The sequence below is a fragment of the Manis javanica genome, chromosome 8 (genome assembly GCF_040802235.1).
Source record: "Manis javanica isolate MJ-LG chromosome 8, MJ_LKY, whole genome shotgun sequence".
Taxonomy (NCBI): domain Eukaryota; kingdom Metazoa; phylum Chordata; class Mammalia; order Pholidota; family Manidae; genus Manis; species Manis javanica.
Window position 1 is genome coordinate 46,555,606 of NC_133163.1, and position 15,156 is coordinate 46,570,761.

General features: G+C 36.9%; 1 protein-coding gene across 4 annotated transcripts in view; it reads left to right on the plus strand.

The window, feature by feature from the left end:
- FERMT2 (FERM domain containing kindlin 2) overlaps positions 1-10,706 on the plus strand; it is a 77,635-nt gene extending 66,929 nt beyond the window's left edge. For 2 of the 4 annotated variants that reach the window (XM_017662154.3, XM_017662158.3), the window contains 7 exons: positions 3,436-3,542; positions 3,673-3,894; positions 6,266-6,289; positions 6,827-6,847; positions 7,465-7,589; positions 7,908-8,049; positions 9,435-10,706. In XM_017662154.3, coding sequence (XP_017517643.1) covers positions 3,436-3,542; positions 3,673-3,894; positions 6,266-6,289; positions 6,827-6,847; positions 7,465-7,589; positions 7,908-8,049; positions 9,435-9,608 — 815 coding nt within the window. In that variant the 3' untranslated portion in view covers positions 9,609-10,706. The remainder of the gene's footprint in view (positions 1-3,435; positions 3,543-3,672; positions 3,895-6,265; positions 6,290-6,826; positions 6,848-7,464; positions 7,590-7,907; positions 8,050-9,434) is intronic. The other 2 variants (XM_017662159.3, XM_017662161.3) reach the window with 1 other exon arrangement.
- The last annotated feature ends 4,450 nt before the right edge of the window (positions 10,707-15,156 follow it).

Sequence of the window (15,156 nt, forward strand, 5' to 3'; positions counted from 1 at the left end):
TTGCTTCCTGCTTGTGCAACTGGGTGGGTAAGAATATTGAGATTAAGAGTATAGAAAAGCTGAGTGAGGAGAAAGATGATTATTTTAGTTTTGGGTTATTTTAAATTTGAGGTGCCTGTGGGATCTCTCTCTCTAGATACACTATTGGACCATGGGAGAGATCCATGTTACAGATACTGTTACGGTAGCAGTTAGCATTAATAATAAATGTAGCCATTGAATGACTGTCCATAATATGAAAAGGCTAAGAGCAGAACCCTCTAGAACACCCATGGTTAAGGGACAGCAGATGAGAGGAAGAAGAGCTTGCAAGGGAATAAAAAAAAAATGCACAGGAAAACCTTGGAAATGGGGTAATAAGGAAGCTAAGGTAAAAAAACCTTCAAAAAAGGACAGAGTAGTCAAAGTGTCAACTACTACAGGAAAGTAAGGTAAAGATTGTTAAGCCTCCATAGGTGGATGTAGCCACATGGAAGAGGTTAGTGCCTTGATTAAGAACAGATTCAGCAGGTTTCAGTGAGATTTTGAGTTTGGAAGCCAAAGTACAGTCCTTGTGAAGTAAATAAGAAAAAGTAGCATTTTAATAAAGCTTATATATGTCCAGGAGGAAAGAAAAGGGCAGTAACAAAAGAGAGAAGTATAAAGGGAAGGAGAGACCTTTTGTGGTTTAAGATGGGAGAGACTCAGGAAGTTAAATGCTGATGGAAACATCACAGTAGAAAGAAAGAAAGAAATCTAGCATCTGTGAGAGGGAGAGGATCTCTGATGGTTCAGCAAGGTTCCGGGGATGGTAGGAAAAAGCCCACCTGGACAGGAGGGCCTTAGGGGGAGAGCTGCCTCCCCCACTATGGGCAGCGAGGTTTACCTGCTCCTGTGGCACAAGCTGGGGGCTGCACTTATGATGGCTTTCATTTTCTTGGGAAAATAAGAGGTGAGGTCCCCCAACAGTGAGTGGCATAGGGAGACTGAGATTTGATGTAAATGCTCTTGAGAATGTCTGTAAACACAGATGAACTGAAAGTGTTGAGGACCAGGTTGAAGTTGAGAATCCATGAATTTCTAGTGAAAGCTGTTTATTTTGTGATGTTTTCCCCCCTCTTCTTAGAGTACTAAGCACCCTGAGTGTAGGCGAATGAAAGATAGATGGTTGAATTGAACTGGGTTAAGGTTTTGCTAAGTGTGTGTAGTGGTGAGTCTAGGGAGTTGGAGGTGATATCTGGTGAAGGGGGTCCAGGCTGGACTGGGAGAAGGAAGAGGTGAAAACGTTGATGGGGAGAAAGTTAAGGGGTCACAGGATAGGGTCCCTCAGAGAGTCTGAGGAGAGAGAGTTAGAATTGAAAACTGTGATCAGAATGGGCTCTTTGTGTTTAACATTTCAGAGGAATAATAAATAACTGGGTTACACCAAGCTGAGCATGTTGAGGTGGCATGGAGTGAATATTGTCTGAGGTGTGGCCTGGGAAGTGCCTCTGTGCCTACATTAGCACTTGGTTACCACTCACTTTGTTTTCCCTTTTTGGTTTCTTGGTATTTCTTTTAAAAGAGGCCTAATTATTATGGGATTGTGTACTTAATTTTAAAAAAATTTTTTAATTGAAATATAGTTAATATACAGTATTGGTTTCAGAAGAACATAGTGATTTGATATTTTGTACATCAAAATGTTCACAATACATGTAGTTACCACTTGTCACAATACAAAGTTATTACAATATTAATAGCTGTGTTCCCTATGCTGTACTTCTATCCCTGTGACTGGTTTATAATCTGAAGTTTGTACCTCTTTATCCCCTTCACCTATTTCACCCATTTGTCACTGCCTGTAACCAACAGCCCATTCTCTGTGTTTATGAGTTTATTTTAGTTTTTTGTTTTTTTCAGATACCACATAAAAAATCCTACGGTATTTGTCTTTCTCTTACTTCACTTATCATAATACCTTCTAGATCTATCCACGTTGTCACAAATGACAAGATTTCGCTCTTTTATGACCTAGTAATATGTTCCATTGTATATATGTACCACATCTTCTTTATCCATTCATCTATCAATGGATACTTGCTTCCATAGCTTGGTTATTGTAAATAATGCTGCAATAAATATAGGGGTCATGTATCTTTTCGAATTGATGATTTCATTTCCTTTGGGTAGATTCCCAGAAATGGAATTGCTGGGTCGTATGGTATTTTTAGTTTTTTGAGAAACCTCTGTACTGTTTTCCATAGCAGCTACATCAATTTACATTTCTACCAACAATGTATGAGGGTTCCCTTTTCTCCACATCTTTACCAATACTTACTGTTTCCTTGGTAGTAGTAATTCTTAGAGGTGTATTATGGTTTTGATTTCCCTGATGATTAGTGATGTGCCTGTGGTCATCTGTATGTCTGATTTGGAAAAATGATTATTCAGGTCCTCTGCCCATTTCAAAAATCAGATTATTTGTTTTTCTAGGTATTGAGTTGCATGAATTTTTTAATATATTTTAGGTATTAACCCCTTAACAAATACATGGTTTTTTGTTTTGTTGATAGTGTCCTTTGCTGTACGGGAAGCTTTTAAGTTTGATGTAGTCCCAACTTGTTTTTGTTTTTGTTACCCTTGCCTGGGAAGATATGTCCAGAAAAAAATTACTAATGCTGATTTTCAGGAATTTATTGCTTGTAAATTCTTAGAGGAGGTTTATGGTTTCAGGTCTTATATTTAGATCTTTGATACTTTTCAAGTTTATTTATTTCTTTTTCTTTCTTTTCAAGTTTATTTTTTTCTTTTTCTTTCTGTCTGTCTTTGTCTTTCTGTCTTTCTTTCTTTTCCCTCCCTCCCTCCCTCCTCTCCTGCCTTCCTTCCTTCCATCCTTCCTTCCTTCCTTCCTTCCTTTCTTTTTTCTCTCTCTCTCTCTCTCTCTTCCTCTCTCCCCCTCTCCCCCTCTCCCTTCTTTTCTTGCATGCAGCTCTCCGTTTTCCCACCACCATTTACTAAAGAGACTGTGCCCATTGTACATGATTGCCTCCTTTGTCACAGATTAATTGACCATATAGGTACGCTTTATTTCTGGGCTTTCTATTCTGTTCCATTGATCTGTGTGTCTTTTTTTGGGCCAGTATTACACTGTTTTGATTACTATAGATTTTTAGTGTAGTCTGAAATCAGGGAGCATAATACCTCCAATTTTGTTCTTTCCCAAGATTGCTTTGGCTACTTGGGATCTTTTGTTGTTCCATACAAATTTTAGGATCATTTGCTTTAGCCCTGTAAAAAAATCTTCGCCCCACACAAAATTACTATGGACATAAAGAATTTATTACCTGATTTATATATCCCATTAATAGCAAAATTTGACATGTTTATTAAGATGCCATAAAATGAGGGCTGCCTGTATTGGCTTGGGATTTCTTTAAAGTAAATTTGACCATTGTAGTAATTTTTTTATTACAGGATGTGAAGTTACCCCAGATGTAAACATTTCAGGCCAAAAATTTAACATTAAACTCCTGATTCCAGTTGCAGAGGGCATGAATGAGATCTGGCTTCGATGTGACAATGTAAGTTTTCCAATAAAAGTAAGCTCTATTTTCTTCAATTCCTTAATGAGTTGACCAGTCATCCTTGTATTTTATACTCGCAGGGCCCATCCTGTGATATGTTTCATACCTCATTTTTTCTTTTCGACAGGAAAAACAGTATGCACACTGGATGGCAGCCTGCAGATTAGCCTCCAAAGGCAAAACCATGGCAGACAGTTCTTACAATTTAGAAGTTCAGAATATTCTTTCCTTCTTGAAGATGCAGCATTTAAACCCAGATCCTCAGTTAATACCAGAGCAGATCACAACTGATATAAACCCTGAATGTTTGGTGTCCCCTCGCTATCTAAAAAAGTACAAGAACAAGCAGGTACCTCATTCATTTTACTTCTACTATTTTCTGCTGGTTTGTTTATGATATATATACTTTCAGTCTTCTCTTTTAAGTTTTTCAGTCTGAATTGGTAGTCTTAATTTCATATTAGGTGGTTAGAATATAACATAGGCAATAAATAGCCTTCAGTTTAAATTGGTCATTAAAAAAAAAACCCTATCATTTTAATAGGACAGATAATGAGGTGAAATAGTTGGGAGCATATTTATTCTAAACACCCTAGAGAAATCACTCTTAACAGGATGTTCTTTCACGGAGTTGAATATGGTCTTAATGCTTTGTGTTCTTTATTTCATGCAGTTTTATTCCTTGTATAATTAAATTAAGTATGATATAAAGCACAGCCAGCATTTCTCAACAAAATCTATAGTGACTCTTGGTGTTGAAATTGTTTTTTCCAGCTTTGTTACAAGGGTAGAAACAGTCTACATTTGAACATTGTCTATTCTTAGCATTAAACACTGAAAACCTAACTGAGATTTGTGTAATGTGACAAAGTTTGGAGAATTTTCATTGTAATTCACTGCTTTTGTTCATACTATTTAGAATTCCTTTTCTGGAAATTAATACCATAAAAGGAATTGCTATTTAGGAAAATGGTTCTTTTGTACAACGTAAAAGGTTCTTTGCAGGGTAATTTCACTTGAGATAGCTAGCCCCCAGTATTTTCTACACCAAACATCATGCCATAAAAGGAAAAAGCTGCAGTCTTCGGGGGTGGGGGGGGCGGGGGATCGGGGGAGAAGACCTTTAAAATAAATATTTCATTTTTATCTAGTTTCATTCTTATCTTTCTTAAAGAATAATTTTTAAACACTTCTGAAAAGGGCCAATGAAATACCCAGAAACACTTACTACTGTTAGGTCTTAACTTCAAATACAATATTTATCATATGGGTCTGAAATGACCTGGCTAGAAATGTTCGGATGTTTTAGTCACCAAGTATTTGTCTTTAAGTTTCAGAGGTTGTGTAAGTTACATGGAGCTTGTTTATCCCACAGTCATATGATGTGGGAGTACTAAGGAATGGAGGAAATGCTGCCCCAGGGAGCTTTGTGGAATGTAGATTGTAAGTTAAAAAGGGAAAGTGAATCAAGTACTAATTTCATTATTTTATTCTGATTTCATTTAAAAATTATTTGAAAAGAAACTTGTTTCTAAAAGTGGATTTGCTTTCAAAGGCAGTGGATAATTCAAATCCTAGCAATCCTGTCATTTTACTATCAGGTGTCAGGAAAAAAGATGGTAAGAGTATAATTAATTGTGAAGACTGCCAAATGTTGGTTCAGCTGTCAGAGATAGTCATTGAATTGTTTTGTCAGAAGCTTTTAAAGCAGTAGCTTTCACTTTTTTTTTTCCAAATCCAAAAGGCTTTTTTCTTTTGTTTTTGGTATCATTAATTTACAATTACATGAGCAACATTATGTTTACTAAACTCTCCCATCATCAAGTCCCCCCACATTCCCCATTACAGTCACTGTCCATCAGCATAGTAAGATACTGTAGAGTCACTACTTGTCTTCTCTGTGTTGTACAGCCTTCCCCATCCCACCCCCTACATTATGTGTGCTAATCGTAATGCCCCTTTTTCCCCCTATTCCCTACCATCCTCCCCAAATAACTTTCACTTTTAAAAGGTAGTTTTTTCCCTGAGATCTCAACTAGATTGTCAACTGAAAATTCTCTTGAAGACAAAGACAGTGAACGTTGGTCTATAACTGGTGGATGGCAGTATGTCTGGTCCATGGTTAAGGGTCCTTCTTGCCTGTCTTCCACTTGGGCATCTTACCAAATGCACATTTTTTTTTATCTTCTTTTCCTTAATGGAATTATAGGTTGTTGCCAGAAAGTAGAGAGAGAAGGTATTGTTGCCAGCAGATATTGCCCTAATACCCAGTAAGTGCTGATCGGCAGGTTTAGTTGTTACTGTATGTCAGGCACTGTACGACATTTTGGACATGGCGTTCAGGACTTTTCTGTTAAACAGTGTAATCCAGTGGCATTCAGGAGTCAGGTAGGGGCTGTGCACAAACCGTGGGCTCATTTGTCCCTAGCAGGGCAAAAAGCTCATGGATTTCCTTTGGGCCTCCAAGTATTTGTCTTTAAGTTTCAGAGGTGTGTAAGCTTTTGTTATATTTAATTTACTTTAAAATTCCCTAAAACTATGTATACTTAAACTTGATATGGATATTTTTACATGAGTATGGCTTCCAAACTGGATTTTTACATTTTAAAGAAGAGAGTTTTTCTAATTTTACCCATGTTAATCCAAATTGAAATGGACTAATATACTTACGGCCACTATTGCTAGTGCAGTGTATGGCATCTCTTTATTTTCCCTTCCAGGAAAAAGGATGCAAAAAACAGATGGTAATTGAAGGGCTTGCTTTCCTTATGTAAATAAAGAAATAGTATCATCACTCTACTTACTTTATGCCTTCAGCTTATTTCTGAAAAGCAATGCATGGATCATATTATCTGACCCACTCTGAGACAACATTAAAGGCTTCTGAATATTAATTTTTATTTTGCTACTAAAATACTGGCTTTACTGGCTTTATCCTGACCAGTAAAAACTGGTACATGAGGGGGACTGGGGTATTTGCTCTTTTTATTTTCAACCTACAGATTTCTACCCATAATTACAGTAAAACTTTAATGATTTAAAAATAACACAGCGTGTTTCTCAGTATCGTGAATGAGAAGTAGTTGCTGCTTCCTTGTTTTCATTTTCATGCTTGCATTTCCTTTGCTCAGTTTCCATCTGAAGTGATTTTTTGCATGGAGTTTGGCCAGAATTTTGGTTTGCAGGTTACCGCAACTTTTTCTTTGCTTCATTGCCATTTTTTCTGATTGCCTTTTTTTCTTTCTTGCTTCCTTTTTCTTTCCTCGCATTGCCATCTACAGCCAGGCTATATAAGAGATTTGGTAAGTTCTTCATATTTACCAAAAAAAGAAAAAGAAAATATTTAAAGCCCTAGCTACCAATCTCTCCTCACAGATTAATTTCATTTCACTCCTTGTGGGAGTAGTTATCCCAAAGTGAGTGTAATTTAAATTAAAAATTAACTTCTCTAATAATTCCTTTAGGAAAAATTATTACGGTGATTTGCAAGTACTTTAAACTGCTAAAAAAAATTCCTGCTAGAAACTTGTATTCCAGGTCATTCTAATCGTATATCTTGGTGCTAAATTCAAGACTCATCACATATATATGAAGATTAGAACATGCTGTTTTATAATAATATCACATATGTGTGCATTTGGAGTATGTCTCAAAAGGGGCAATTATGTCTCCTACTAGTACTTTTTGTTTTGTGATTATTTGGAAACTGAAATTAAGAAGAAATACATCAAGGTTTATTTTGAAGAGTCATTATTTTACTAAAATGCCCAAAATGTAGCTTCAGATGTTTTCTCATTCCAACTCTTGTAATATATGTTTTGGGATGGGGCACATAATTTTTTTATGTTAAAATTTTTGTCTTGATTCTACCATGAGAGAATAATGTCTAATAGTAAAAGTGATGTTTAATCATGTTTAGATAACAGCAAGAATCTTGGAGGCCCATCAAAATGTAGCTCAGATGAGTCTCATTGAAGCCAAGATGAGGTTTATCCAAGCATGGCAGTCGCTACCAGAATTCGGCATCACACACTTCATTGCAAGGTCAGTGTTTTTCCTGTGTACCTGTATGTGATCCTGAATCCATGCCTTTTTACTTAATCTACTTCATGTAATTTGAAATTAAACATTTAAAACTACATACTAAGATCCATTAATCTGTTTACCATAAAATTTAAAGAATGTTGGAATGTATTTTCTATACTTGTACTATTTGTGTAAAAATTCAAAATGGATTGTGTTTGTTTACTCATAAAAACAGCACTATCTGTAAAGAGCACATCTCTTGTAGGAAAAAAAACAGACCAACATGCCCACCCCCTACCATGTTTGTCAACATTTATTATGTTTTTGATGCTGTAGGTTCCAAGGGGGCAAAAAAGAAGAACTTATTGGGATTGCGTACAACAGACTGATAAGGATGGACGCCGGCACAGGAGATGCGATTAAAACATGGCGTTTCAGTAACATGAAACAGTGGAATGTAAACTGGGAAATCAAAATGGTAAGCTATAACAGTATTCCTTGCATACATCTGTGTGTCCTTCTGTTAAAAAATCAGTAAATTAAGAAAAAGGTGAATACTGAAGATTATTTGTACCATTGCTTCTTAACATGTAAAAAAAAAACATGGTCGATTTTTAATTTCCCACTTATACTTGCCTATTTTGTAACTAGCCCAGTTACTAAAATTATAAGAACATAATAGTCTCCTTAAAATACTGCCTGTTCTTTAAGGTTGTCTTTCTATAATGGATAAATCCCTTCCACTCACAATAGCAGCTACTGTTTATTGGAAGTCTACTCTGTGCCAGGCATGATGTCAGATATTCTACATTTGCATCCTATTTCTAAACCTCATTACAGCCTTATGAGGGGGAGATGAGGATGCTAAGCTTTAGAGGCCTGAGAGCCATTATCATCCATGACCCACACTGTAATACAATCAGGATTCAAATTCATAATCTAGGTGTCTAAAGCCTGATAATCTACATCTCATGCTGTCTCTAGCTTTCCAGTACATGAATATCATTTCAAATAAATCATCCTACTACTTCATTGAATCTCTTATTTCTGAAATACAGTAGTGTCCCCCCCCTTACCCATGGTTTTAGTTCCTCACAGTCAACCACCATTCTGACTTGTTAGGACAGTAATAGCCTAATGCTGCATCACAGTGCTTACAACCCTCACCTCACTTCCTCTCACCACGCAGTCACTATCATCTCACATCATCACAAGCAGCAGCGGGGTGAGTGCAGTACAGTAAGATGTTTCAGAGAGGCAACACATTCATGATTTCCATTATAGTATATTTTTATAATTGTTCTATTTTGTTCCTAGCTGTTAATCTCTTACTGTGCCTAATTTATAAATTAAAGTATTATAGGTATATGCATGTATAGGAAACAACAATATATATGGGGTTTGGTACTATCTGCTGTTTTAGACATCCACTTGGGGTCTTGGAATGTATCCCCTGTGGATAACTGGAGACTACAAGCTATATTTGAACATGATACCTAAAGGTTAAATATCTAAAGCAAATATTAAATTAAACACAGGAAGTAGATTTTCTCCCAGGGCTGGAAGAGAGGCATTCTCATTAATTGAACCACCAGAGACCTTTTTGGAACTTGATGGCCTTAACCTCTTGCATTCAGTCTTCCTTTTCAGAACATGAAAACTAAAAGGAGTGAGGGGGAAGGGCCAGTAAACTTCACTTACTCTTTTTTACTTGAAAGTATTATTAGTTTAGGATTTAAAAAGAATATTTGGGGATCAGCAAGTATTTTGTGTTAGGGCAGACCCTGAACAGCTCAGTAGCTCTGCCTGGACCCAGCCATCTGAAGTTTTCCTGGGACTGATAGCTCTTTGTCTCTGTTCCAGGTCACTGTAGAGTTTGCAGATGAAGTACGATTGTCCTTCATTTGCACTGAAGTAGATTGCAAAGTGGTTCATGAATTCATTGGTGGCTACATATTTCTCTCTACACGTGCAAAAGACCAAAATGAGAGTTTAGATGAAGAGATGTTCTACAAACTTACCAGTGGTTGGGTGTGAATTAAAATGCTGTGTAACGGAACTCCATGGCCATAACAATATTTAACTTTGAGAGCTGTTGTTTGTAATATGCTGCTTGATAAAGTAAGCTTGAAACTTATCATTTTATCATGAAAACTTTTTTGCCTTACCAGACCAATTAATATGTGCACTAATAAGCACTATAATCTATCATGATGCAGTATATGGACTTGAATATGGCACACATTCCTTAGGGCCATGAATTGAAAACGAAAGTAGTGGGCAAGCCAGGAACAAAATATCACTGATTTTAAGCTAGCAAACTAAGAAACTCAAGCCATCTACTTTAAAGCTATCCAGGGCTTAAACTATATGAAGTCTATTTATCATGTTTAATGCATGTGTTTTAATGTATGTTTAATTTGATTTTGTGTTTTAAGAAATATCCTACTTCTGGTAGCCATTTAATTCTCCTCTCCACCTTCCCAAATAAATCAGGTCTGCAAATGATGCCTGATATTTAATGTCATTGTTTGACCTTGGAGGAAAATTCTATTAGTCTGTTATGCTTGGTTTATTTTTGTCCTTGAATAAGCATGTTTGTATATTGTTCTGTTTCTATTTTTACACCATATTGTATTACAACACTTTTAGTATTCACCAGCATATTCACTATCTGCCTAAAATATGCAACTTTTGCATTACAATATGAAGTAAAAGGTCTATGAAGTATGCATTTTGTGTAACTAATGTACAAACACAAATTTTATAAAATTGTACAGTTTTTTTTAAACTACTCACAGCTAGCAAATGGATTACTTAATATAGCATCTTTGCATTAATTAAATGCTTTTAAAAATATAATGTGCAGTTTTAATATCTGCTAAATTAAGAATGACTTCCATTATAGTCATGATTTGCCACAATGTCCTTAACTCTAATGCCTGGGCTGGCCATGTTCTAGTCTGTTGCGCTGTTACAATCTGCATTGGTGCTAGTCAGAAAATTCCTAGCTCATGTAGCCCAAAAGGGTGCCAGGGAGGGATGGATTACCAATATTGTCCAATAATCCATGGTTTAAAGACTGTATAAAATACATTTTATTTTAAATAAAAGCAAAATCTTTTATTTAATGTTTTTTCTTGTACTTGTTTTTACTGTTTACAAAGCATTAACTCTGTAGAGATGATCTTTTGCCTTTTGGAAATGATTTGCCTACATCTTGTATTATGAGAACAATTAAGGAGTATTCTGAAGTGTCATCAGATAAAGATTCTTAATCTCTAAAATGGATTCTTCCACTTAAATTAAGAACACCTCATTTTTCATACTACTTAAAAATAAACTATAATTTCTAAATGTTATAAAAGCAGTTATAAACAGTAATATGACAGATGAACAGACATTGTTGACTTGGGCAGAATTTGTTTTAAACAGCAAAATGACTCGGTTTAAAAAAACACACACCCCCATTTATGAATTTACTCCTTGCTGTTACTGCTGTCACACCGCTCAAACTGAGAACTTCAGTCCTGGCCTTTCTCCAATACCTCTTGCTGTTAATCGGACCAAGTACATTTGGTATCTCCTCCCTGCCACTGTTCTGTCTTCTGTCACTGCTGTCACCCTCACCTGAATTCACATCTTTGTGCCTTCCAGGAGGCAGGAGCCTCTTCAAGCAAAGCTCAGATTACATTCTTGTGGCTTTGAAGGCCAGGTCATAACAGGCCCCACTCCAAAATTTAAGAGCATCCTATTAAAATTTTTAAGTTATATATTCCCTTTCCTCATTTTAAGTAGAGGTAACCACCTTGTACAGTCACTTACTAAAAGCCCTAAAATATATTCAGACTATGGCACACCCAGGTCATTTCTAGCTCCTCGGCCCTCCCAGCAATTCTGAGGTTAGTTCAGCCCAGGACAGCACCGTCTGTATTTCAGCTGTAATGACTCCTGGTTGCCTACGAAGTAAAAGCCAGACTCCCTAATCAAGAGGTCGTCTGTGGTCGGCTTACCAGCTTACTACTTTGATCCTTGCCTTGCAAAGTCTGTGCATTCCAGTCAGACTAGGCAGACACACTTTGTACTCGCCTGTCTCTGTGTCATTCCCGAGCTGGCAATGTCTTTATCCCCAAATCTTCTAGTCTCCACCTGTCCAAATTACATCTGTCTAGCATTTTAGACATTTGGGAAAGAACTCTTGTTCTTCCTTCCATGAATACTTCCACATTTCCTTGCCACCCCAACTTTCTCTTGCTCCTCTGCACTGCCGGTGAACTTGGTCCTTTGGGGAGTGTCAGAGCATCATCCTCACTGTGGCTGCGTGTCTCCCACTGCCCCTAATGGCCACTTTGCTGAGAACTGGGTCTGAGCCTCACGGTTTCTACCCAGAATCTGTTAACACACAGTTGTTTATTGAATATAATGACGGTTACTTTAGAAATCAAGGAATTACAAAAACTCAGAATTTTTGCAGCCTCAACATAATTTAATACAGAGGAAATAATAAGCATGTTTTTACACATCAGCTATGCATTAAGAGGCATGCTAAGTGCTTTCACATTCTCTCTCCTAAAGATTTATACCATGCAGCCTCCTCATTTTGTAGGTGAGGCTCAGAGAAGGCAAGTGGCCTGTTCAAAGCCACATAATTATAACTAGTGCCAAGGCAGAGCTAGACACAGACCCAGGTTTCCATCTCTCTATCCAGTGGTGTTAAAAACAAACGTTACATGAGTCCTGAGGAACCCTCGTGGTAGGTAGTGAGCTCTCTCTGCAGAGAGAACATCAGTCCATGAGAAGAACACCGGCTGGGGCCCTGGACATCGTTTCAGGCTTCTGCTCTGTGTGACTCACCTTCATGGGGACATGCGGGCGCTGAGGATGGGAGAACAGCCACGCTTCCTTCCAACTCTGTTCACCTAAGGTCAGCGGGTGGGCGACCTGCTGTTAGCCCTGACACAGCGCAGCAGTAATCTTAGCTCGGTACAAATTATTTTTGACAACTTTAAACTTCAAATCAGGAACCTAGAGACACGAACTTGGTGGGGTGTTTTGGTTTGTTTTTTCTGGTTTACCAAGGTAAAACGGACAGAATTGTAAGCTATTTAAAATGTGCATGTGGTGATTTGATACACATATGCACGTGAAAGAATTCCCCCATCTAATGCATCCATCAGCCCAGAGACAAGAACTTCGTAGAAGTAAAGCCGCAGTTTGACCATCTGCTCTTACACAGCCAACCAGCAACTACGTGGATTGTACGTTTTTTATGCTATACACCGTAATTCCTGTTTTTTGTTTTTTAATGCTCAAGGTCTTAAGATGCTTTTAATTAGTTATCAGTTTGCAATGTAGTGGAATCAGACCAACCTGAGTTCCTGATCCTTAATTTATCTGCAAAAAATACCACACAGTTAAATAAAATGTTTAAAGTAACCTACCCTGTACCTGCATTGAATATAGTAGTTTCCCAGTAAAATGTTAGGTTTTTTTAACTCAAAATGTATTTGATCCTTTGGACTACATCCCTATCCTATGCCTTTCATAACTGTTCCTACTTCTTACAATCAAGTTTGACAAGGGCTGCTGCTGTTTTTGGACTAATCACATTTTCACCACCTTGATCATTCAGAAAATAAGAGAACAGATACTGAAACCAGTATAATATTGTATGTCAATTAAAAAAAAAAGGAACAGGGTTTTCCGAAACCCATCCTGTTGTGACAGTATCTTCACTGACACTTACTGATTGCCTCTCTTCAATGTATGACCCAGCACAGCTGCCTTCCATGTGCTCTGCTTTATTCTAAAAATGTAGACACTGATTTTTAAGTCCCGTCACGCCTAAAAACGTTTTGTAGCTATTGTAGTTATCTCTTTTAGCAGCTATACAGTTGTGAAGAGAAGCAAACATGAATTGACTTAAGCTATATGGGTGCAGACCTGATAGCCACGGTACAATAATAAATTGACCCAGTTTCCATTTTGCTTTTAAAGTTCCAGTCATCTCTACACAGTAATATCCAGGAAGAAGTTGTTTACTGAAAGCTGTGTGTTCTTCAACAAATTAACTGTGTCTTTATCTGTTTGAACTGCTTTGCTTTGGCAGTTCAAGAATGGGGAGGTGGTAGACACAGTGACAGGAAATGGGAAATTTTCACTCTGGGGAAGAGGGATGAAATTCTCAGAGTAGATTGCACAGCCACCCAGAACAGGAAACAGAGAAGCAAAAAAGCCTTATCTGGTGACCTTATTTCCCACTGCTAATTTCTCTCTTGATTTCTCTGTTGTATTTAATAAACAATACAGTTTCCCAGGCTGAATGTGTACACTAACATTCTCTATTCCCTTAGTAAACAATTCTTAGCCTACACAATCCCCGAGTTGAGTTTCTCTTGATATTTGTGCATGGGACTGCATAACTAAAAATTACAAGCACTTAAAATAATTTAAGACTATTATTTCATGAGATCTAATTATAGTCTCATGTGGCTTCACTGGCCTGGCATTATCTATATTACAGCTCAGGGAAGAAGTCCAAGTTCAGTGTTAATTATATTTGTGATAAAAACAGCACAGCCAACCAAACGGGTTTAACATATTTGTGTAAATACGGTTTGCAGGTATTTCACAGTAAAGAAGAAGATACCTTTTCGAGCACAAATTCTTTCTTACCTCATACCTAAATTTTGTGAACTTTATTTTTATGACTAAGTAAAATTCAAGTAAATATATTTATTCTCAGGTTTACTGGGCAGAGCACCTAAACTTTGTTTCCATCTCATTGCCTAATTGTAAATTCAATTCGCTATTTGAAGAAACATTTAGAAAATAGACATTTCTTCTATTCCAGGAGACCAAAGGGATAAGAATAGCCAAAACATTCCAGAAGAACAGCAGATAAGGGGACTAGCCTTTTTCTACCAGAGAGCAAGATGTATAACAGTAAAAGTGTAGTGTTGGCATAAGGATAAAAAAATAACCGGAGTCCAGAGACTCCAGAAACAAACATGCACATGAATGAGAACTTGGTTTCTGAGAGCTGGCCTACAGACCTACATGAAACAATGTCTTCCCAGTGAATGGTGCTAGCAGTTATCTTTATTTTGGACCACTGCCTCATATATGTATGAAGTAGTCCAAATAAATGCCAAATAGATTAAAAACTTAAATGTGGAAAGCAAAACGATGAAGAAAAAAGTTAAAAGATGACATAGGAGAGCATTCATACAACATTGAGGAGAGATTTTATGTATTAAGACACAAAAAGTACAAAGCATTAATACTAAAATGAGAACTATAAAGATATAATATGTAAAAAGGAAAATCAAATTGGGAAAAGATATTTGCAACACAGAAGATTACTATCTAGAGTATAAATACATGTGCTCACTGATCAAAGGAAAAATGGACAAAACACTGGTTTGGGTACTTCACAAAGGCGGAAACACGTTTAATCTACAAAAAGCTGTTCAACTTCACTGGTATTCTAGAAAATTGAAAAAAAGTACAATTAAAGTTTCACACCTATATTAGTATAATTTTCAAAGTCTGACTATCTGTTATTAGCTAGGATGTAGAATCA